Source organism: Pseudorca crassidens, chromosome 15 (assembly GCF_039906515.1).
Source record: "Pseudorca crassidens isolate mPseCra1 chromosome 15, mPseCra1.hap1, whole genome shotgun sequence".
Lineage (NCBI taxonomy): Eukaryota > Metazoa > Chordata > Mammalia > Artiodactyla > Delphinidae > Pseudorca > Pseudorca crassidens.
Window position 1 is genome coordinate 59,634,789 of NC_090310.1, and position 25,777 is coordinate 59,660,565.

The 25,777-nt window shown below is 40.8% G+C and overlaps 1 protein-coding gene across 7 annotated transcripts in view; it reads left to right on the forward strand.

Moving 5' to 3' along the window:
* Positions 1–25,777, forward strand: part of DNAAF9 (dynein axonemal assembly factor 9) — a 148,345-nt gene that overhangs the window by 54,773 nt on the left and 67,795 nt on the right. For 6 of the 7 annotated variants that reach the window (XR_010935174.1, XM_067707614.1, XM_067707617.1 and 3 more), the window contains 7 exons: positions 3,916–4,014; positions 9,679–9,734; positions 11,984–12,119; positions 17,214–17,295; positions 18,262–18,298; positions 24,208–24,295; positions 25,440–25,516. Coding sequence is in view for 6 of the 7 variants with exons in the window: in XM_067707614.1 (XP_067563715.1) it covers positions 3,916–4,014; positions 9,679–9,734; positions 11,984–12,119; positions 17,214–17,295; positions 18,262–18,298; positions 24,208–24,295; positions 25,440–25,516 (575 nt within the window). In the remaining variant the exon portion in view is untranslated. The remainder of the gene's footprint in view (positions 1–3,915; positions 4,015–9,678; positions 9,735–11,983; positions 12,120–17,213; positions 17,296–18,261; positions 18,299–24,207; positions 24,296–25,439; positions 25,517–25,777) is intronic. The other variant, XM_067707615.1, reaches the window with a different exon arrangement.

Sequence of the window (25,777 nt, forward strand, 5' to 3'; positions counted from 1 at the left end):
ATTTAATGATTCATTCCACCTTATTCTGTAATTAGTACTGACATATCCACCTCTTCAGGGAACTTTTTTGGGAGCAAAGTGCCTATCTTTTCTGTGTATCCCCCAAAGCGCGCAGTGTTTTTCTGTAGAAGATAGCCAGAAAATGGTGACTGCCCAACTGTATAACTCTACTTCTTATCGTAGACCCAAACCAAGGTGAGTGTCACCATGTAGGCCATTAAAATAGAAACATACTTTTGAGTTTGTTTCTAAATAGAATTGGAAAACAGAATAAAGTGTATTCTGTACTAATAGCTATTTTGGTTCTTTTTGTTTTCCTAAGCCTCACAAAGTGAAGCATTCTGGTATAGCCCAAGGGATTGGACAGAGCCAATCAAGGAAAGCACAGACCCACAATGGGTTGCACAGCCTCAGATGTGACTTACCTGAGGCCAGTGATATGCATTATGGGTGTCTGAGAGGTAGAGCAGACAAGTTCCAGGAAATCAAGGTGGAGGCTCAGATGTTCTTAGCCAACTCCAGCTAGCCAACAGTAGAAGCAGAGAAATTGACAAGTACTGCAGACATCTAGTGTGTAAGGCCTGGTAATAAGCACTTTCTACAGGTTATTTCATTTAATTCCTATAATATCTCTGTAAGGTAAATAATAGCCCCCGCCATTATGCACATAAGGCATTTGCGGCTCAGAGAGGTTAGCTCCCTTGCCCGAGGTCACACAGCCAGTAAGAGGCAAAGCGAAGTTTCCAGCACAGGTCTTTCTGAATCTAATCATAGTTTAGCTTTGCCTGCTTGTGTGTGTTTTAGGTTTCTTCTCATGTATGGATTCCCCCTCCTTCTCTTTGTTCCCACCCATCCCTCGCTAACTGTCTGTTGAAGAAACCAGATCATTGTCATACGGTTGTCCTTGCTGGGATTTTTTTTTTAATTTATTTTATTTTTGGCTGCTGTGGGTCTTTGCTGTGCTCGGGCTTTCTTTAGTTGCAGCAAGTGAGAGCTACTCTTTGTTGTGGTGCATGGGCTTCTCATCGCGGTGGCTTCTCTTGTAGCGGAGCACTGGCTCTAGGTGCGCGGGCCTCAGTAATTGTGGCCCACGGGATCAGTAGCTGTGGCTTGTGGGCTGTAGAGCGCAGGCTCAGTAGTTGTGGCCCACGGGCTTAGTTGCTCCACAACATTTGGGATCTTCCAGAACCAGGGCTCGAATCCGTGTCCTCTGCCTTGGCAGGCAGATTCTTAACCCCCGTGCCACCAGGGAAGCCCCTTACTGGGATTTTGTTGATTGCATTCCCATGATGTAGTTTAACAGTTTCCCTGTCTTCTGTATTTCCTGATTATTAGTAATTGAATCTAGAGGTTTAATCAGTTTCAGGGTTGATTTTTAGAGGGAAGATTACTTCATAGAGGGTATTGTGTTCCTTACCAAGAAGTATGTGTATCTAATTGATTCTCTTTATTTTGTGAACAGCCATTGATATGCAATCTTCAGATCTTTACTTCATTAATTAGTCTTAATTCACTATTGCAAAATGGTGGTATTCCAATTCTATAATTCCTTCTTCATTTATATTCTCTAAAGAGAAATATTCAGCTTGCTAATATTGTTTATGCAGTGGTGACGTTCATGTAGGAAAAGCAAGATAAATGCTTGAATTCTTGCTTTTAAATGCTTGAATTCTTGAATTCTTGCTTTTGAAGTTTTCAAAATAAGGTTGGTTCCCAACCGTTTTCCAAAAGTAACCAGTAAAAAAAAAATAGTTTTTTAAAATATATCTAATTTTGAACTCATAGATTTAAATATGTTTGATATGTTTCTGTCCATTGCAGTTATCATCTTTACCGGTGCTCTAAATTGTTCCATCTTTGGGCTGTGGTCTCACTTCAAGTTGGTTACAAATCCTTTTAACACAATCTTAATAGTCCTCAATAACTTCTCTGCTATATACTGTGACAAGATATTCCAGGCTTATCTTGTACGTTTCCTGTCTCAGACCTGGAATTGGTCATTTCTCTAGTAAGTTACGGTTTCTTTGAGTGGGAAATCACATTTCAGCACCACAGTCTGGGTGCTAGAAATTCTCCTTGCTCCTGGTTTGGTCATTGTTTCTAGATCTCTTCAGTGGACGAAACTAGGAAATTCTCTTCTCTCTCTCCCTGCTCCCTCGCCTTTTCTCTCCTTGTGTGTGTGTATGTGTGTATACACATATACATACTTATATATACATGCACATGTATATACATACATATGTACACACGTATATACCTGATTTTTATCCTATGTTATATATAAAACATACTCAGAAAACAATATCAGCACTGTGTCCTACGTATTACTGAAAATAATTTTAGACATATATTGACATATATGTAATGTAATACATGTGGGTGTATATAAATATATATATATATAATAAACAAAATATAGATTGTCTAGGCAGCAAATAGTGAAGTCACTTGAGAATGTTGTTTACACTAAGTATTCCCAGCAGAGATCCATTATGCTTTATGCCTAGGACCATTGCATGTCTAACACAGAGTTCATAGGTATGAGTACTTGTGTATCCTTAAAGAGAACAGTAGGGAAGAGCATAGATCCAGACAGCCAGTTTTAGTGCAGCAAACAGGATGCCTGCTGTAAGCAAGGCACTAGGCTGGGTGCTTGTCATGTACACTTACACAGTGTGAGATGGACAGTAAAGAGAACTATCCAATTTGAGTACAAATTAACAGCAACTTCCAAATAAGGACAAAGATGTCACTTGAGTATCTCAATCAAGCAAGTCATAGCTGATATTTTGGGTTAACTGATGATACCTTAAAAAAAAGCCAGGAACACAAAGCAATGTGTAGTGGTTGGGAACAGGAATGAGTTCAGAGAGGAGGCTGAAAAGCAGCTGGGATGGGGGAGGGAGGCAGGCTGTATGCAGAGGAGAGTCAGCTGGGAAGGTGCAGAGTTCCTCATACTTGGAGGAGAGGATGAGGGAGGAAAGGGCTCTGGGCTACCTCTGGCCCCACTGAACTTCTAACTAAAGTCAACTAATTTGTCCTTAAACAAAGCTTCACTCTGTGAGCTTATGGTACTAGGTGTAGTGTCTCATAAATAGCTTTAGGTGACTCATAAATAACTCCCTCTTCAACAAGCGTTGCTAACTGTCCTTTTTAAAAACAGCTTTTAAAGGACATTACTGCCCTTTTTTTTTTTTTTCCCGTTATGCGGGCCTCTCACTGTTGTGGCCTCTCCCGTTGCGGAGCACAGGCTCCGGACGCGCAGGCTCAGCGGCCATGGCTCACGGGCCCAGCCGCTCCGCGGCATGTGGGATCTTCCCGGACCGGGGCACGAACCCGTGTATCCTGCATCGGCAAGCGGACTCTCAACCACTGCGCCACCAGGGAAGCCCATTTACTGCCCTTTTAAAAAAAACAAAAAAAACAAAAAAAACAAAAAAAAACAGCTTTATTGGAATATAATTTATATACCATAAAATTTACCCGTTTAAAAAAAAAATTACCCATTTTAAGTGTACAGTTTGGTGATTTTTAGTAAGTTTACAGAGGTGTGCAACTATCACCACAATTTGAATTTTAGAACATTTCATCAACCCAGAAAGTTCCCTTGTCCTCACTTGCAGTCAACCTCCATTCCCACTGTCAGCCCTAAGCAAACCACTGATCTACTTTCTGTCTCTAGATTTGTCTTTTCTGAGTATTTCATATACTGTAGTCTTTTATATATGGCCTCTTTCATTGGGCATAATGTTTTTGAGGTCCATCCATGTGGTAACATGTATCAGTAGTTTGCTACTACCTTTTAAACAACATATTTAAACGGTCTGGTATTTTGAGATCAGATGCAGTTTCATGATTCTGGTTTTCTAAAGTACCTCCTTGAATGAACACATTGTCTTTTCATTTTCTTTCTAGGATTTGGTGGCTTTTGAACGTCAGTGGACTAGCTTCTTCGCCAGTTTTGACACAGAAATTCCCTTCTTGCTGGAATTGTCTGAATCTCAGGCGGGTGAGGTATGTAAAGGAAGGGTTAAAGAGAAAGAAGAAATTGGCTAGTTTATTTATTGTTTTTATTTTTATTAAAAATTTTCTCAGGGCTTCCCTGGTGGCGCAGTGGTTTAGAGTCCGCCTGCGGATGCAGGGGACACGGGTTCGTGCCCCAGTCCAGAAGGATCCCACATTCCGCGGAGCTGCTGGGCCCGTGAGCTATGGCCGCTGAGCCTGTGCGTCCGGAGCCTGTGCTGCACAACGGGAGAGGCCACAGCAGTGAGAGGCCCGCGTACCGCAAAAAAAAAAAAAAAAGTTCTCAGAATACAGCACTACCAATCTGAATTTGGCTATCATTTCCTTAAGATTTGTTGCATGCTATAAAGAAGTTTTTAACTCCCATGCCAACCCCTATATAAGAAGGTTTTTTTTTTTTCTGTGCCAGTTTCTCTACAAGAAAGATACTCATTTGTCAGAGGTGGTGCCCCTGTCAGCCAGGAATTCTGTTGGGCACCAGTTAATAAGCCTAGGAGTAGTTCTCCACATGTGAATAGCACACCTTTGTCAGTCGAACCTCTAGATAATGCCAAGCTTTCTTTCTAGGCAGACAACAGTAGTGAAGTTACTAGGTTCAGGATAAGACCCACTTCATGAGTAAACTGAGGTATGTAAATCAAGAACTAAGGCACAGGGGCTTCCCTGGTGGTCCAGTGGTAAAGAATCCGCCTTCCAATGCAGGGTACATGGGTTCGATTCTTGGTCAGGGAACTAAGATCCCACATGCCGTGGGACAGCTAAGCCCACTTACCACAACTACTGAGCTCGCACGCCTCAACTAGAGCCCGCGTGCTGCAAACTATAGAGCCCATGTGCTCTGGGGACTGCGCGCCACAACTAGAGAAGAGAAAACCTGCAGGCCACAACTGGAGAGAAGCCCGCACACCACAGCAAAGAGCCCGCGCGCTACAACAAAAGATCCTGCGTGCCTCAACGAACATCCCGCGTGCCACAACTAAGACCAGATGCAGCCAAAAATAAATTAAATAAATAAATAAATAAAGTAAGTAAGGCACAAAACTGGTTCCCAAACTGTTCCCCAAAACTAGTCAACAGGAAGGATCAAAAGAGTGATCTTGAGCTTGCACTTGAGCTTACTTTGGGCTTGCACTGCCCGTCCTCAGTTCTGCTGTGTTCCACTGTGACCCAGGACAGGCCCTACTCCTGCCCTTTGGAACTGGAGTTGATCTTTGTTGCTGTGCATTTTACTTTTACATTATGTTATAAACCCCACAATATATTGGGGTTATCTTTGTTTAAACAGTTGTCTTTTTTGTCTTTTAAAAATCTTTAACAGTATTTTTTAAAGATTTAAATAATTCAAAAATCTTACATATCTGCCCATGTAGTTGAAATTTCTGGTGCTGTTCATTTCTTTGTGTAGACACAGATATCCATTTGGTATGATTTCCTTTGCCCCGAAGGATATCATTTAACATTTTTTGTAGTGTGAATCTTCTGATGATTAATTCTTCCAGCTTTTGTATGTCTGAAAAAAAATTTTATTTCACTTTCGTTTTTTTCTAATTATTTATTTATTTTTGGCTGCATTGAGTCTTTATTTGCTGTACGCAGGCTTTCTCTAGTTGTGGCAAGTGGGGGCTACTCTTCGTTGCACTGTGCAGGCTTCTTATTGCGGTGGCTTCTCTTGTCACGGAGCATGGGCTCTAGGCACTTGGGCCTCAGTAGTTGTGGCTCACGGGCTGTGGAGCACAGGCTCAGTAGTTGTGGCACATGGACTTAGTTGCTCGGCGGCATGTGGGATCTTGCCGGACCAGGGGTTGAACCTGTGTCTCCTGCATTTGCAGGCAGATTCTTAACCACTATGCCACCAAGGAAATCCTTCACTTTCATTTTTGAAAGTACTTTTGCTGTGTATAGAATTCTAGGTTGACAGTTTTTTCCTTACAGTACCTGAAAGATGTTCCACTCTTTCTCACTTGCATTATTTCTGATGAAAAGTCATTGATCTTTATCTTTATTCTTCTGTACGTAACTTGTCATTTTTCCCTCTGGTAGCTTTTATGATTTTCTCTTTCATTACTGGTTTTGAGTAATTTGATTATGGTATGTCTCACTGTAATTTTGATCATATTTCCTATGCTTGGGTTTTGTTGAGCTTTTTGGATCTGGATTTTTAGTTTCATCAAGTTTGGAAAGTTTTTGGCCATTATTTTTTCTGTTCTCTTTTCCTTCAGAGACTCCAATTACTTCTATATTAGGCCACTTGAAGTTGTCCCACCTCTCACTGATGCCCATTTCAGTTTTTTATTTTTTTTAATTCTTTTTTTCTTATTACTGATTCTAAGAGTAAAAAATATTCAAAAAGATATACTCAGTGAGGGCTTCCCTGGTGGCGCAGTGGTTGACAGTCTGCCTGCTGATGCAGGGGACACAGGTTCGTGCCCCAGTCCGGGAAGATCCCATATGCCGCGGAGTGGCTAGGCCCGTGAGCCATGGCCGCTGAGCCTGTGCGTCCGGAGCCTGTGCTCCACAACGGGAGAGGCTCCAACAGTGAGAGGCCCGCCTACCGCAAAAAAAAGATATACTCGGTGACGTGTCACTCCTGGGTTCTTACTACCATATTCTGATTCCCACTTTCTTCCCACCCTTTTTCCACCCATTCCATTACCAGTAGGTAACAAATCTCTTCAGTTTGTGGTTTATGTTTTCTGTCTCTTTTGCACAAATGATCAGATACATAGGTTATTTTCTTATATCCTTTCTTTCATTGAAGAGTAGCATACCATATGTAGTCATTTCCACTTTGCTCTTTTCACTTAACAGTGTATCCTGGAACTCTTTCTAGGTCAGTTCATTCTTTATTATAATTCATAATACAGTTGACCCTTGAACAACACAGGCTTGAACTACCTGGGTCCACTTGCATATTTTTCAGTAGTAAATACTACAGTACTACATGGTTCAGGATTGGTTGAATTCATGGATGCAGAGGAGCCGCGAATTCAGAGGGCCAACTATAAGTTATATGCAGAATAACCCCTGTCTTATGTATGTGTATTTAGGTTATTTTGCCGTTGCAAAGAGTGCCATAGTAAATAACTCTGTGCTTATGTATTTTCATATTGTTGGAGGTTTGTATACCTAGTAATGGGATTGCTGGGTCAAAAGGTAAGTGCATATGTAGTTGTGTTAGCTATTGCCAAATTTCCCTTCAGAAAGGTTGTCCTGATTTGCATTCCCACTAGCAACATATGAGAGTGCCTGTTTTACCACAGCCTCACCAATAGAATGTGTTGTCATACTTTTTAATTTTTGACAGTCTCATCGATGAGAAATGGTATCTTGGTATTATTTTAGTTTGTGTTTTTCTAATTATGACTAAGCTTGAACACTTTTTCATATGTTTGAAGGCCATTTTATATTTTATTTTCATGTCTTTTTCCCATTTTAATATTGGTACAATACTATTAACTGAGCTATAGAGCACAGGTTTTAGGTCTTTTGTTCCTTGTTTTTTATGAGTTCTTTATATATTTAGGCTATTACTTTTTGTCTGTGATATATATTCCAAATATTTCTTCCTTATTTATCAATTGCTTTGTTTATGGTGGTTTTTTGCCATGCAAACTTTTTATCTTTATGTAAATGTATTAATATTTTCTTGTATTGCCTCTGGATTTTCAGTCATATACAGAAAGGCTTATAAATCTAAGGTTAAAGAGGAATTTACCCTTTTAGTACTTGTATGGTTTAATTTTTTTAATTTAGATCCGTAATTCACTTGGGATTTTTTGTGTATATGATGTGAGATATGGATATGTTGTGAGATATGGATCTAATTTTATCTTTTTTTCCCAAATCCAGTTAGAATCCTGACTATGCAGCTCACTAGCTCTGTGACCTGGGACAAGTTAATTAAATTAGCTAACTCATCTGTAAAGAGGGGATCATGATAGAATGAATTGCGTAGGTTGTTACTAGGATTACAGTTGACCCTTGAACAGCACTGGCATTAGGGACCCAGACCCTCCAGACCCTCCACACAGTCGACAATCTGCATTTAACTTATAGCCAGCCCTTTGTGTACACAACGCCTCCTTATACGCAGTCCTTCCACATTTGCGGTTCCTTGGCATCCGCGGTTCCACATCCACAGATTCAGCCAACTGCCTGTCATATATTACTGTGGTATTTACTATTTTAAAAGATCCACATATAAGTGGACCTGTGCAGTTAAAATGTGTTGTTCAAGGGTCAACTGTACTTGAGATAATACATTTAAATGCCTGTCACAGTTCACATGGTAAACCCTCAATAAACTTTAGCTGTTATTCCTTTAATATATAAAGAGTTTTTACAAATCAGTAAGACAAACTCCAAAACTCCAATTGATAAACATACAGAGGATGTAAATAAACAGTTAATTACCAAAGGGAAGTCCAAATGGCCATTGAACATATCTGAAATATTCTACTTCATTAAAAATCAAAGGGGTATAAAATAAAAACAACAACGAGGTACCATTTTTCGTTTGTCAACTTGACAAATATATTTTTAAAAGGACATTTATTGGACAGTGCTTACCCTGAGATAGGCACACTCAGATATTGTAAGTGGAAGTGTACATTGATCAGACTTTTTTGAAAAACAATTTGGCAATATAGTTTTGCCTTCTTACCCTATAATTTCATTTCCAGATTTGCCTTAAGGAAATAATCAGAGCTGTAGATAAAATTTATGAGAAGTTATTCATTACAGTATTATTTATGATATAAGAGTTAGTAGCAATATAAATTTCCAAGAATAAAGGACTATTTAATAAACTTTGGTACAATCTATATATATTCTATGAATATACCATAGAAGAAAGATTTGAAGAAAATGTACCAGAACGTTAATAGTTCTTAGAGATTGTAGGTGGTTTTTATTGTATTCTAAGATAAGCATATATTATTTATTTAATGGGGGGGGAACAATCAGTATTATTTAAGGGGATTAGAATTGCCTTTTGAAGTTTTGAACTCTTGACAAAGACCCTGCATATCAGTGTTTGATTAGTGTTTAGCCTAGCACTATGCACATCAAAGCTGAGAAGTACTTCTGTGGTTTCCTGGGAAACTTCTGTCAGTACTTCTAAGTCCCTTGGATTCTCCCTCATTACTCATTTTAAATTAGTATACTAGAATTAATATATATTATAATTTATAGAATTAAAATAATTCTAATTATTGGAAATGTAGAAAAAAATTTTATAGAAGAAAAAGATTCCTATATGGTTAGTAACTTAGAACACAGATGGTGGTTTGTCCAATTTCCTTTCAGTAGTTAAAAACTGTAAAATTTGACAAGGATTTTTCTTTACCTTCCTTTTCCTTTCTTTTTCTTTTGCAGCCTTTTATCTTTTTTCTTTGCTAATTGTTGTTTGTTTGCTTTCTATCCCCAAAATTCATGTTGTTATCCACCACATATGTCCTCCCATGTTCTTATAACAATCTATAAACATGTATCTCTCCCTCTTTCTCTCTCTCTCTCTCTCTCTCTCTCTCTCACACACACACACACACGCACGCACACACACACTATAAGCACACATACATGCATATATGATGGGTTTGTGATTGTTTTATAAAACTGTGATCTTAATATATATAATGTTGACTTCTTTTTTAGCCATTCAGAAGTTACTTTAGTCATGGAATGATTTCCAGTCATATAACTGAAAATAGGTAAGATTCTTGGGAAAGAAATTGAATGGTAATAGAGAAAATGGGGTTGACAAGGGGGTGGAAATGGGAGAGAATCTAAGTACAGAAGCTGGAGTCAGGAAAATATGGGTTGACTTTAGTCATCACAGAGTAAGAAATCCATACTCTATAAAATTGTCTGTTTCACTGCTTTTGTATTAAAGTTTTATGTTAAGGTGGCTTTTAAAACATTGTAACTTGCTAAAATCTAAAGAAAGGAATTTTTTATTCCATCAGTAACCCAGCAAAGCTAGAGGAAGCAGAGTGTCCAAGGGCTGGGCAGTGATCAACAGTGGCTTGTTGGGGAGTAAAAGGGATTGGGCATAAAGGTCCAGCCCCAGGAAGACATGGGAGCAATGAGGGTTGCTGCATTTGTTTTCTTGAAGTGTTTCCTTCAGTACCTCTTTTGCAATGATAATCAGGAGGGCCCAGCAGCGGATAGTTCCTCTGATGGATAAATGCGAGTAGATCTTTCCTTTCTTTTCTTCCCCAATTGCAGTCCAATCTGGTAATGAGACAGACTACCCTGGCTGGGACTCAGAGTCATCTTTTTCTGCACAGAGTCTCACTTAACTTGAATTAAGCATCAGAATAGAATCAGGGTCATTTTTACTTTTAACAGCCCCAGTTTGTCTGAAGCTTAAGGAAGTATGTTTAAGAACAATGAGAAGAAATACAAAGGATTTTCCACATGACATACTCTAAGGGCAATTTAAGGAAAGGGTATGGGATAAAGAAAGCTGTCTTAGTCTGTTTTAGCTCCTGTAACAAAAATACCATAGACTGGGTAGCTTATAAACAACAAACATTTATTTCTCCATTATAGTTCTGGAGACTGGGAAGTCCAGGATCATGGCACTGACAGATTTGGTGTCTGGTGAGGGCCCACTTTCTCATAGATGGGTGTCATTTCACTCTAACCTCACATAGCAGGAGGGGCAAGGGGGATCTCTCTGGAACCTCTTTTATAAGAGTTTCTTTTATAATCTTGTTCATGAAGGCTCTATCCTTATGACCTAATCACCTCCCCAAATCCCTACCTCCTAATACCATCACTTTGGGGGTTAGGATTTTAACATGTTGAATTTTGGGAGAACACAACATTCAATCCATAGCAGAAACTATCTTTTTAAAATATCCTTTAGTCATTGACTATTTGTTGACAAATAGGTGTGACATACTAAGCAAGAGATACATGATTTAAAAATAAACCAGACACAGTCTCTTCCCTCATGGAGTGAATAGTGTGGTGGAGAAATAAGACGTTAATCAAGCAACCTCACAAAGAAATATGTAATTGCAAACTCTGATTGACGCCTTGAAGGAAAAAAGAACATGGTACTGTGAAGACCACACTGGAGAGCTGACCTCTGGGGGGAGATGAGATGTGAATGATGAGTAAAGATAATTAAGGGACAAAAGCAGTGGTCCTGAGATGAGAACGTAAGGAACATAAAAGAAATGTGTGTCGAGGAACATAAAAGAAGATGAGTTTGGCTGGAGTGTGGAAGTTGGGAGAGAGTGGTCTTATATGGAGCTAAAGAAGTTGGCCAGGCCAGACCATGTTAGTCTTTGTTGGCCATGTGAAAGATTTCAGCCCTTCTCCTGAAAATAAAGGCTTTGAATGTTTAAAAGATTATCTTCTCTGCAATGTGGAGAATGGATTATAGGAGGGCAGAGTGGAAGCAGAGTGGAAAGTAGGGAAACTCTGAGGAAGCATTGCAGCCAAGAGGAAAGAGGGAGGAGAGGGATGGGTGCAGGGACGGGTAGGTGTGGTGGTGAGAACATTTGCAACCCTACTTTCCTCCTTCCCTCCTAAAGCTACTTGGGAATGGTTAACAGCTCTATTGTTTGTCTACAGTGTGAGTATCACAACTGCTATCATTCTTGAAAATGTATATTTCTATCAAAATGCTATTGTATAAAACTGGGATTTTGCTCCATCTCTGTATCGTGGACAGCAAACTTACAGAACTTTCTCCTTAAGCAGCAGGACAAGCTAAAAATATAAACATGGCTTGGGTTTAGGTATGTCCCTATGGGTCAGTAGGAGGAGTCAAAGATAATCTGGTATCTCTTCCCAACCAGCAGGGAGCATTAGGTGGACTGTACTAATCACCTTGCTCAAACCGCAGGATGACAGTCAGAGAAGCCCAAGAACTCACTCATTTGGAAGTTTCCCTAGCCAGTAATCTCTTCACTAATTACATGTTTTTGATTTGCCACTCTAGCCCTAATAGGCAGCCATTTGTTCTCTTTGGTAATCATTCCACACGAGAAAACCTGAATGCTGGCAACTTTAACTTCCCTTCTGAAGGGCACCTGGTACGCAGCACTGGTCCCAGCGGGAGCTTTGCCAAACACATGGTGAGTGGCTTGACTACCTGGTGCTTAATTGGTTTTATTATCAAATAGGGAGGAGGGGAGCTGGATAAATGGAACCTTTCCAACTAGTGTATTGATTTAACCTTGAACTTGAAGTTGTTTTGGTGTGAAAAGTGATTAAAAACTGACTGTGTATTTTTATATAAGTACTAGATATGATTTGAAAGTATCATATTTAATTTTTAAATATTGAAGGGTAAAGGTTAAAAAAATACTTTCACGAACCAAACTTTCAGTTATCCAAGTAGTATCAACAGTAGAATAAGAATTTTAAATTAACTTGAAAATAGACAGTCATTCCAAGCCTAAATTTGCTATGTCTTGACTGTTACATTTCAAGTGTTAAAAGAGAACTATCATCTAGAAATCTATATCCAGTGACAACCTCCTTCAGTAATGAAGGGGTAATCAAGACATGCTCAGATGAAAGAAAACTAAGAGAATTTGTTGCCAGCAGACCTACCCTTAAAGAATGACTAAAGGAAGTTTGGTCAAAACAAAGAAGAAATGATAAAAAAATAAAAAAAAAAAAGAAGGAATCTTGGAACAATAAGGAGGACAAAAGAACACAATGATAAAACCAGTACATTTTTTTGTATACTTTAAAATAGTGAATTTTATCTCAAAAAAATTGCAAAAAAAGAAACCAACCCCAGTGCACACCCACATTGTGGATGACAGCCAATTTCTGTTTTTAGGTCTGTATGACTCCAAAGCCAAAGGGCTTTCAGTCATTAACTCAGTAATCATTATTGAGTGTCTACTATGTGCCAGTCACTGTGCTAGGTGCAAGGAAAATATAGTCATGGTCTTTGCCTCGAAGGATCTCACAGACTAGTAGAAGAGTCAGTGAGGATGGTGCTGTGAAATGTTTGGAGCAATAATTTAGCCATCCATTACACACCTTAGAATGGCTGAAACACTGACAACACCAAATGTGGAGCAACAGAAACTCTCATTCATTACTGGTGAGAATGCAAAATGGTACAGCCACTTTGGAGGACAGTTTGGCAGTTTCTTGCAAAACTAAACATACTTTCAACATCAGTCATGCTCTTTGGTATTTACCCAAATGAGCTGAAAACTTAGGTCCACACAAAAACCTACATAAGGAATTTTTTCTTATAACATCACTTTTCATAATTGCCAAAACTTGGAAACTTGGAAGCAGCCAAGATGTCCTTCAGCAGGTGACTGGATAAATAAACTGTGTTACATCCATACAGTGGACTGTGTTTCAGTGATAAAAAGAGCTATCAAGCCACAAAAAGACGTGGAGGAACCTAAAATGCATATTGCTAAGTTAAAGAAGGCAATCTTTAATGGCTACATAGTATATGACTCCCACTATATGACATTCTGGAAAAGGTACAACAGTGGAGGCAGTAAAGGGAATTCCCTGGCGGTCCAGTGGTTAAGGATTCCACGCTCTCACTGCCACTGTCACTGCCGAGGGCCTGGGTTCAATCCCTGGTCGGGGGAACTAAGATCCTACAAGCCACGCAGTGCAGCCAAAAAAAAAAAAAAAAAAATGGAGACAGTAAAAAGATCAGTTGTTGCCTGGAGTTTGGGAGGAAGGGAGAATAGATGGATCTTAGTGGATTTTTAGGGAAGTGAAACTATTCTGTATGATATTGTCATGATGGGCACATGTCATTATACATTTGTCATAACCCATAGAATGTACAATACAAAGAGCGAACCCAAATGTAAACTATGGACTCTAGTTAATAATAATTTATCAATATTAGTTCATCAGTTGTAACAAATATAATATTACAAGACAAATAATAGGGGAAATTGTGGAGGCAGAGGGAAGGACAGGAGATAATGTGGGAACTCTCTGTGCTTTCGGATCAGTCTTTCTGTCAACCTAAAACTGCCCTAAAAAAAATAGTCTATTACCAAAACAAAAATGTAGCAGGTTATTTATACAACTTTCTGTAATAATTGGGGTTCTTTATTTTACAAACATGAAAACCTAATGAAGTCAAGGAACTTACTGAGACCTGGTCCTGGGGTGGTAGGGGGCCTAGTTATGAACTTTCATCTTCATTCAGCTCTGTTTCAAGGTGACATACTTATCTTTTCCATTTCTGTGCCATTTGTGAATAATTTACAAATTAACAGGTGATATTAAATCTGAAAATCCAGATTATCTGAGCAATTTTACATTACACATGCAAATTCTGTTGTACCAATTTCCTTTTTAATGTAAATGTCAATAACATTTTTTTTCAAGTATAGTCGATTTACAATATTGTGTTAGTTTCAGGTGTATAGCACAGTGATTCAGTTATACATATATATGTGTGTGTGTGTGTGTGTATATATACACACACACACACACACACATATTCTTCAGATTCTTTTCCCTTATAGGTTATTACAAAATACTGAGTATAGTTCCCTGTGCTATACAGTAGGTCCTTGTTGGTTATCTATTTTATATATAGTAGTGTGTATATGTTAACCCCAGCCTCCTAATTTATCCCTCCCCTCACGCCCTTTTCCCTTTGATAACCATGAATTTGTTTTCTATGCCTGTGAGTCTCTTTCTGTTTTGGAAATAAGTTCATTTGTATCTTTTTTTTTTTTAGATTCCACATATAATATCATATGTATTTATCTTTTTCTCTCTCTGGTTTACTTCACTTAGTATGATCATCTCTAAGTCCACCCATGTTGCTGCAAATGGCATTATTTCATCCTTTTTTTGGCTGAGTAGTATTCCACTGTATATATATACCACATCTTCTTTATCCATTCATCTGTTGATGGACATTTAGGTTGTTCCATGTGTTAGCTACAGTAAATAGTGCTGCAGTGGACATTGGGGTGCATTGTATCTTTTCAAATTATGGTTTTCTCCAGTATGTGCCCAGGGGTGGGATTCCTGGATCACATGCTAGCTCTATTTTTAGTTTTTTGGGGAACCTCCATACTGTTCTCCATAGTGGCTGCACCAATTTACATTCCCACCAACAGTGTAGGAGGGTTCCCTTTTCTCCACACCCTCTCCAGTATTTATTATTTGTAGACTTTTTTTTTTGCGGTACGCAGGCCTCTCACTGCTGTGGCCTCTCCCGTTGCGGAGCACAGGCACCGTACGCACAGGCCCAGCGGCCACGGCCCACGGGCCCAGCCGCTCCGCGGCACGCAGGATCCTCCCAGATCGGGGCACGAACCCGCGCCCCGTGCCCCAGCAGGCAGACTCTCAACCCCTGTGCCACCAGGGAAGCCCCTGTAGACTTTTTGATGATGCCATTCTGACCAGTGTGAGATGATACCTCATTGTAGTTTTGATTTACATTTCTCTAATAATTAGTGATGTTGAGCATCTTTTCATGTGCCCTTTGGCCATCTGTATGTCTTCTTTGAAGAAATGTCTATTTAGGTCTTCTGCCCATTTTTGGATTGTGTTGTTTGTTTTTTTGATATTGAGCTGTATGAGCTGTTTGTATATTTTGGAGATTAATCCCTTGTCAGTTGCATCTAAACATCAATAAATTTGATGTTTATATAGGCTTACATAAATTTGTGACCTCATCTAAGGAAGCAGGTTTGAAATACATGGCACCTTAAAAAAAAACCTTTAGTTAGGGAAAATTTAGAAATCCAAGGAACATGTTTTGAGGAAATAAGCCTATTAACCAACAATTAGAATTATATACATGATTTTTCATTTAGGATCATGGCAGTATTGATCATATTCACTATGGTATAGTTTAGATTAGTCAGAATTAAATTTTTATTTCAAATCTACAACTTGGATTACAGAAAAATGCCATATATTCTCTTGTGACTTCCTTAATGGAGTAAAATAGAAGGAATGAATATTTGTGTCATATTTAGCTGTTTTTAAGATACTGTGCTAGGCTTCCCTAATGGCACAGTGCTTGAGAGTCTGCCTGACAATGCAGGGGACACGGGTTTGAGCCCTGGTCCAGGAAGATCCCACATGCCACGGAGCAACTAAGCCCATGCGCCACAACTACTGAGCCTGCACTCTAGAGCCCGTGAGCCACAACTACTGAAGCCTGCACACGTAAAGCCAGTGCTGTGCAACAAGAGAAGCCACCGCAATGAGAAACCTGCACACCTCACGAAGAGTAGCCCCCGCTCACCGCAACTAGAGAAAGCCCTCGCGCAGCAACAAAGACCCAATGCAACCATAAATCAATTAATTAATTAATTAAAAAAAAATAAGATACTGTGGTAATTTCCTTTCCTCTATTTCTTGTGGTAGCATTTTTGCATTTTGTACCTACTATCCTAGGAACCCTGATGAGATTGTTGGATTTTCAAAAAAGAAAAGGACATCCATTTCCATCTGTATAAATGAACAACTAAGCAGGGAAGAAAAATAAGAATTTAAAAATCTAGAGAACTTATTTTCTCTTCTGGATGGCCTGTGTACAGAGATAAAATACAAGTGAAGGTGGGAACCTGGGTATCACCTCCTTTCCTGAATTTGTAGCTGCCTTCCCATATATGCATATCATGTCAGCCAAGGTCCAAACTGTGAAAGTTCTGCACTAAACATTAATGACAGTCAAAACCCAAGCACATTTTGTCTTCTTTTCTTTCTAAGTTGTTAATTCTTTAGCATCCTGGGCTGACCCAACAGCAGCCTCTCAATGTAGCCAAAGTTATAAAACACACACAAGATACCTTTGGAAAAACAACAATTAAAGGTGACCTTTTGGGCTTCCCTGGTAGCGCAGTGGTTGAGAGTCCCCCCACTGATGCAGGGGACATGGGTTCGTGCCCCGGTCCGGGAGGGTCCCACATGCCGCAGAGCGGCTGGGCCCGTGAGCCATGGCTGCCGAGCCTGCGCGTCCGGAGGCTGTGCTCCACAACGGGAGAGGCCACAACAGTGAGAGGCCCGCGTACCACAAAAAAAAAAAAAAAAAAAAAAAAGGTGACCTTTTCCCCTATGCGTTTAAAAAATAATAAATCAGCTGTTGGTAAAATAAAATGGATTTCTATTAACTATACACTTTTTGTTTCTCTAACAGTACACACTTAAGTCCCTGCTCCTTCTTTACTTTTTTTTTTTTTTCTGATATCCAGGTAGTACAGTGTGTTTCACCAAAGGGACCCCTTGCTTGTTCAAGAACATACTTTTTTGGAGCTACTCATGTTCCTTACTTGGGTAAGTCCATATAAGTTGTCATCTCATCAACTTATCTAATGAAAAGTTTCTCCCATGAACTAGAAGTGGACTTGAGATTTACTACTTTCCTCAGAAACTCATTTTGTAGCCTGTAATTCCTTGTTGATGTGCCTAACACATTTCTCACAATGTATTTCAGGAGGAATAATTATCAGCTCAATATATATTAGGTCCAATCATGTGTGAGACCAAGTGCTTGGTATCAGAGGGAAGGCAAAGATGCGTCAGCTGTAGTTGGAGATAGCAGGAGGAGATATGGGCTGCAATGGGAGTTTGGATGACTCAGCCAGGTGCCTGTTGTTCTAGTGAGGAAGGTGAGGAAGAGCCATGGTAGAAGGGTACCCATAAGCTGGGAACATTGACAGGAGCAAGTGCTCTATGCTGAGGAGCCATTCAGAAAGGCTAGGCTGACTGAGGCTATCCTCTTTGCTGGGGTAACCAGAAGCTGCAGACATCCAAAGAGACAGAGAGAAGAACTCTTGAATGAATGAGGGTCCCAGCACTGTTCCACAGAGGAGAGTACATCAGAAACCAGGTTTTCTCCTGAGCATTGTTATATAAGCCAGGAAACTCTGAAAGAAGCATGACTTGGGTTGGATAATTAAGGAGGTGAAGAAAGAGGCAGAACTGAGCCTGCTTACTTATACCTCCTAATTTAAAAATTTAAAAATAAAAGCAAAAACATTCCAGAGATGAAGATTCTACATGTCTTCTCTGGTGTTTAGTGGTGATGCTGATTGGTTGTCAAGGTCAGTGTCAGGGATGATGGTCTGGGAGGATACTGGCAGAAACTAGGTTTCACTGTTGTTTGTGCTTGTACAGTATTTAACTCAAAAGAAAAAAAGTTCTTGACATCTTCAAATTAAGAAATTCTAGCCTCCTTGTGAAAGTGTTTGCATCTCCTGTAATCTTGTCACATTCTTAATACATGGTCCTCTTTCACAGGAGATGACAACAAGCTGCCCAAGAAAACTGAACAAATGTAAGTCTTCATTTCTATTACATTTTTTTCTTTCTCACATTGAGTTACTCAGATGTTGAGATTGTCCCATTTACCTCCTTTTGAGATCAGCATTGGGTAGGACATTTGGCTTAAGAGGTGAGCAGAGGGACGTTCCTGGTGGCCCAGTGGTTAAGAATCCACCTTCCAATGCAGAGGACGTGGGTTCTATCCCTGGTTGTGGAACTAAGATCCCCACATGCTGCAGGGCAAATAAGCCCGCACCCCAACTACCGAGGCTGTGCTCTCTGGAGTCCACGTTGCTGCACCTAAGACCCAATGCAGCCAAATAAGTAAATAAATAAATAAATAAGTAAAATAAGTAAGTAAAGTAGAGCTGTGTAGTCTCCCAGAATGTCCCAGCCCCTGTCTTTCATCTTGAAGTCTAGGCTAGAGACACTGCCAGGTTTGCCATCTGCTCCTCTCTCCAGACTCAGAGACTTCCTGCCTGCACACCCATGCATTTAAGTGGCATAATGCTTCTTAATATATTTTCTATATAGTGCATTTTTTAATAGGGCTTTCCAAAAAATAAAACATCCTGAAACCCATTGGTAGAACCTGTGTGAAACCACATCTGGTCTGAGAGGTGTTTCCTCTGAATTTGACACTGAGACTTATGGAACAGAGCTAGGATCTCAACTCAGGCCATGCAACTCTCTAGAAAGGGCCTAGTGTTGACTTCTCTCCCGCCCCCCGCCCCCCAGTATAGCAGGAAACCAAAGACAAGAAGTAAACTCATTAATGCTTGTCTGCTTGGGCTACCGTAAAAAATTACCACAGACTGTGTGGCTTAAACAACAGAATTTATTTTCTCACAATTCTGGGGACTAGAAGTCCAAGATCTAGGTACTAGCAGAGTTGGTTTCTGGTGAGGCTTCTCTCCTTGAGTTGCAGACCACCACCTTCTTAGTGTTGTGCTTACATGGAGAGAGAGAAAGATCTCTGGTGCCTTTTCCTTTTTTTAAAAAAAAAAAATATTTATTTATATTTTAGCTGCATTGGCACATGGGATCTTTCGTTGAGGTGCACGGGCTTCTCTCTAGTTGTGGCATGTGGGCTTCTCTCTCTCTAGTTGTGGCACACGGGCTCTCTGATTGTGGCACGTGGGCTTAGTTGCCCCATGGCATGTGGGATTTTAGTTCCCCGACGAGGGATAGAACCCATGTCCCCTGCATTGCAAGACGGATTCTTAACCACTGGACCACCAGGGAAGTCCCTGGCATCTCTTCCTTTTATAAGGATACCAATCCTATGGATTAGGAGCCCACACTTTATGACCTCCTTTAACTTTAATTACCTTTTAAAGGCCCGGCCCTATCTCCACATATAGTCACATTGGGGATTACAGGTTCCATATGAATTTTGGGAGGATGTAATCAGTCCATAATAATGCAGGAATTTCTGAATTCCATAAAGGGATTTTCTTTCAGAATTATGAAGGTAATAGAGTTCTGTTATTACCTAATTAAATATCCTAGCATAAACTAGTTAGGTCTGTGCTTCCCAAAGGCTAACAGTGACAGGCCACAGAGAATCATTTAAGGATCTTTTTTAAAAGATACATTTCCCAGGCTATAGTAGTTCTCAGAACTACTGAATCAGAATCTCTAGGGTAGAACCCATAAGGCTCTGTTGGAAAAATATAAAGTAATATAATCACACTTGAAAATTTGAGAAATGAGGGGAAAAAAATAAGATTAACCATAATTCCTCTTCTTAGACACGACCCGTTAGTATCTCTTTTTTTTAATACATTGATTGATTGATTGCTGCGTTGAGTCTTTGTTGCTGCGCACGGGCTTTCTTTCATTGCAGTGAGCGGGAGCTACTCCTCATTGCAGTGGGCAATCTCATTTGAGCGGGCTTCAATGAGTGGGCTTCTCATTGCGGTGGCTTCTCTTGTTGCAGAGCATGGGCTCTAGGCACGCAGGCTTCAGTAGTTGTGGCACATGGGCTTAGTTGCTCCATGGCATGTGGGACCTTCTTGGACCAGGGCTCAAACCCGTGTCCCCTGCGGACCAGGGTTTAAACCTGTGTCCCCTGCATTGGCAGGTGGATTCTTAACCACTGCACCACCAGGGAAGCCCCACACATTAGTATCTTAATGTGTATCTTTTTGTTGTTTTTTTTTAATTATACATATAGGTTTTGTGTAGCTGTAATTGTAGTGTGCATACAATTTTTGTGTGTGGGTTTTCTTTACGTTAGCAGCAAGTCAACCACATTCTCACGTGTTGGTGGATATGTATAGTCTTACTTTGCACTTGTTTGTGTTTCCATGCCAGCTGTGCTTAGCCATTGCTCTGGACCCTCATTCTAGACCCGTAGACATTTTGCTTAAACCAAAGTCACTGGTGCTCTACTTCAGGGACTGGTGTTGAGAGGTGCTTGGGCCCACATCAGGAGACTTGTTTAAGTCACAGGGCTGGTGGAATTGGGGCCTAATGGAGTCTACTGAAGGCAACAGCAGCACCATCCATGCATAGAGCAGGCCCTTCCCTAATCATGGGTCTCAGGCCTCCTGTCCAGGCCTTTCTATGAGTCAGAAGCCAGATAGCTTTGTACTGAACTCATGCCTTGAGGGTCTGTATAGGACAAGGCCAAGCAGGGGGTTGGCCTGAACCAGTGTTGGTACTGAGTGATGTTTGAATTAAGCTGGGTGAGGGAGGGAGTAAGGATATCTTTATATGTCTTTGGCCTCTATAAATCTTTGCCCTTAGTGTTGAGATGTGGAGGATTCTTGTCATACCTGGAAGTGGCCAAGCTGTTTGGCAGTGTCCCTGACGGGCACTTACCTACCTACCAGGACATACCCCTCTGCCATGGCCTGGTCAACAATCTTCAGGATATGTTGAACCTTGGAGCTGTCATTTTGTTATGTGTTGTTTCTCTTTTTCTTCTACCTTATTCAAATCTCTTACCTGCAATGCAGAGGTGTGGTGTGAGAGCCAAGGAGGAAATTGAAGGTGTTGGCAGTGTGATGTGGCACAATGGAAAGGCACCAGGCTGAGAGCAGACCTGAGTTCCTCTACAGGCCCTACTTGTTTCTTCTGTAAGATGAGAGTGTTAGACCAGATCATTTCTGTGTTCTTCCTGCTATCAAACTGTTGACGAGTCCAAGCTCGCTCTGCTCGCCACACAACAGGCCAATAAATCGGGAGACGAGGTGTTGAGGCAAGGAGTAGAGACTTTATTCGGCAGACCAAGAAGGTGGCCAAATAACCATCTTACCGGGGTTTGGATGCCAGTTTCTTTTATAGAATCAGAGAGGGAGAGGTGGTGAAGCAGTAAAGTAAAAAGGCCGTTTGTCTTGCAGAATATCTCCTGCACTGGGAAGGGGTTGTGTTAATTTCTTCTTTTCTGCAGCCATTCACAGGTGGGCAGGGTCAGGATGTCTCTCTGTGAGCTGAACAAAGGCCTTTTAGTTTAACAGTCAGGCAGAGGGTCAGGGTTCCCTGTGGCAGGCCATTGTGTATGCTTACAGCTATAGATAGTGATTATAATAATAACAAAAGCAATGAAAAGCAAAGGTTAAAGTAAAAGAAACAGAACCAACGTGGAGTCAGAATTTGCTCTTCCCTGTTACAAAACTCCTTTCGCCTTTCTTTACCTGTTACAAGATTCTCAGGCTTAAAAATAAACATATTCTTAGATAAGGCAGTTACTTGCCAAACCCCTCCCTTGCCTTTGAGGCCTTGTGGATGAGCCCCTTCTCTCTGTAATTTTCCTAATAAGACCCTGGGTCTCCTTCCCCTAAGGCAATGGTTCTCAACCGAGGGCAGTTCTACCACATTACTCCCACCAGTCCCTCCCCAACCCCCCATCCCCAGGGATGTTTGGCAGTGTCTGGAGACATTTTTGCTTGTCACAACTGAGGTTACTACTGAGAGGCCAGGAATGCTTCTCAACATCCTATAATGCACAGGGAAGACCTCTCAACAAAGAATTAGCTGGCCCAAAATGCAGAGATTGAGAAACCCTGCCCAAAAGGGAACCAGACTTGGATTTTCCAGGAATCTTCATGGCATTCCCTGTCTGGCAAAGAAAAAAACCTTCCTTTTTAAATAAATTTATTTATTATTTATTTTTGGCTGTGTTGGGTCTTCATTGCTGCTCACTGGCTTTCTATAGTTGCGGCGATAAGGGGCTACTCTTCGCTGTGGTGTGTGGGCTTCTCATTGTGGTGGCTTCTCTTGTTGCCGAGCACGAGCTCTAGGCAGTCAGGCTTCAGTAGTTGTGGCACGCGGGCTCAGTAGTTGTGGCACGTGGGCTCAGTAGTTGTGGCTCGCAGGCTCAGTAGTTGTGGCTCACAGGCTCTAGAGTGCAGCATCAGTAGTTGTGGCCCACGGGCTTAGTTGCTCCGCGGCATGTGGGATCTTCCCGGACCAGGGCTCGAACCCGTGTCCCCTGCATTGGCAGGCGGATTCTTAACCACTGCGCCACTAGGGAAGTCCCAAGAAAAAAACCTTATAATGTCTTTGGGAAGTGTGAAGTCAGATAGGAAGCACAAAGTTGGGCAGGAGCAGGGGATGCTTCCCCTCAAAAGCATACTCTATTCTGTAGATCAGGTGAGCTATTTAGAAAGTGGTCTCCGGCTATTAATTTGCATTTAGAGACTGTCATACAGAGTGAAGTAACTCAGAGAAAAGCAAATATGTATTAACACGTGTATGTGGAATCTAGAAAAATGGTACAGATGAACCCGTTTGCAAGGCAGAAAAAGAGACACAGACATAGAGAACAAACATATGGACATGAAGGCGGGGGTGGGGAAAGGTGGGGGATGAACTGGATGATTGGGATTGACATATATACACTAATATGTATAAAACAGATAACTAGGGCTTCCCTGGTGGCGCAGTGGTTAAGAATCTGCCTGCCAGTGCAGGGGACACGGGTTCAAGCCCTGGTCCAGGAAGATCCCACATGCCGCAGAGCAACTAAGCCCATGTGCCACAACTATTGAGCCTGTGCTCTAGAGCCCATGAGCCACAACTACTGAGCTTGCGAGCCACAACTAATGAGCCCATGTGCCACAACTACTGAAGCCTGCCCACCTAGAGCCCGTGCTCTGCAACAAGAGAAGCCACCACAATGAGAAGCCCGCACACTGCAGCGAAGAGTAGCCCCCACTCGCCGCAACTAGAGAAAGCCCGTGTGCAGCAACAAAGGCCCAACACAGTCAAAAATAAATAAATAAAATTAAAACAAAACAAAACAAAACAGGTAACTAATGAGAACCTGCTGTATAGCACAGGGAAGTCTACTCAGTGCTCTGTGGTGACCTAAATGGGAAGGAAATCCAAAAAAGAGGGGATATATGTATATGTATAGCTGATTCACTTCACTGTACAGCAGAAACTAACAGAACATTGTAAAGCAACTATACCCCAATTTAAAAAAAAATTTTTTTCATTTAAGTGGAGCGAGTCTTCTCTTCAATTGGATAATCTCTTTTGCCCCCTGAGGGGTCCCACCCTGAGGTTCCAGTAGCAGCCAGCCCTTAGCAGGCCTGGGGAGGAGACGACTTGAAGGTGTGCTGTGGTTGGTTCCTGGAAAAGCAGCAAGTCTGTGTCATGATACCTTTCGGGTCCTCGTAGAGGGTCAGGGAGTCTACATAGTTTTCTTCTGTTGGATCACAAACAGGGAAGGTTGGTCTTTTGAGCAGAATTAAGAAAAGGTGGTTCTTATCATGGTTTAACAAGAGCAAAGTAAAAATTGGAACGGGGCATATAGCTTTTAAAAGGTCTAGAAATCAACAAGTTCTGTTATTATACTTTTCTCATTCTGTTTAAAAATCTGTTTCTTAGAGAATGTCATTTATGTGCACGCAGCTTTTGATGAAACCTTGTGATGCTGTAGTTAACCCTTATTTTTTGTTTTTAAAGTAGGCTCTTGTCACAGGTATATGCTGCTGTTATTGAGGCTGTTTTGGCTGCCATTGCATGTTATGCTAAAACTTCCAGTCTAACAAAGGTAATTTAAATACCGCATTTCTTTTTCCTTAGTAGTTATTTTAATGTGAAACTTTTTATCGATCTGTTTTTAATTTGGACACCTTATAGTACTTAATTTTGTGTGTGAACTTGGGCACCAAAGAGTTGCCTTTAGTGTGCTGAGCTTGTCTTATGAATGACAGCTAATCAGCACTTCTTTGTAGATATCTGGTTGTGTTAAAAAAAAATCATTCTGTAGTATATTGTTTTACTTAGCAGTTTTTTAAAAGTCTTTCAAAAGTTAAAAAATAAAGAAAAATATAGATTGTTCTGTGAATTTTAATAAAGTTAGATAAGTTGATTTTGAGCTACATAGTTTTATTTCCTATAATTCTGTGTTTTAAAAAATTAACTAAAGATTAGAAATTCTAACTTGTCTTTCCTAGACAGGCACATGTATTCCCTTTCTCTGACCGTTTACTTCCTTGCTGTTTTGTGGTTAACCTGCTGTGCTGAGTTGGATTCTATATCTGACCCAGTGACAGATGAGAACGAGTTGGCTTGATGCCTCCCAGTGCCAATAGGACCTTTCCTGAAGCAAACCATTTGACATTGGAAAGGTTGTGTTGTAGATATCAAAGAGACTATCGCCTAGTCACCAGTTCCTTGTCACCAGTTCCTTGCCATCTTCCCTCCTCACTGAACTTGATTCCCCCTGTACTTGGGATTTCTCAGCCCTTTAGCTGAAAGCTTATGCAAAACAGTAGGTTATTCTTCAGTATCAGTTCTGCACCTTTGTTTTTTAACTGATGTTTTATAACTTTAGTTATTTGAATGTGCTTAGCATCTGGGCAGAAACACTGAGGGCAGTGATATCTTGAGGGGAGGAGAAAGCGCTTGTCCAGGCCTCACAATGGCACCGTCCCAGCTGGTTACAGGTCACCAGATCAGGTTCCAGTGCCCACCTGCCTGAATGAAGTGTTTTCATGTGAACCCAGACCAAAGAAAGCAGGCTCCTGTTTCCCCTAACAAGATGTTTTCACTTTAATCTATTGATGTATACAAAGTAGTCACTTAGAGGGGATGGGAAGTGTTCTCCTGGCCATATGTGAGAAGGGCCCTTCTAAGTGTATTCTTTCCTGCTGTGAAAGCTAATTGTCTCTGTTTTGTTACTGATTTTACAGGCCAAGGAGGTAGCTGAGCAGACCTTTGGATCTGGGTTAAATTCCTTTGAGTTGATGCAGTTTAAGGCAGCCCTACAGTAAGCAATAACTGATATTGTCTATAAAAGCTTTTCTTTAATGTTTGTGTTTTAAAAACCCTTTTCTCCTTTGTATTTGATATTCTGTCTCCCCTTTGAGAAATGTTCCAGTAAATCAATAAGATATGTGAAGGAGAGTCATTCATGATCAGGGTTTTATTTGAGAGGCCAAGGAGCCAAGGATGGAGGAACTGTTTGAGAGTCAGACACACTGCCTGAGGCTGGAATGGGAAGCAGATCAGTATTAGAACTGACAGACCT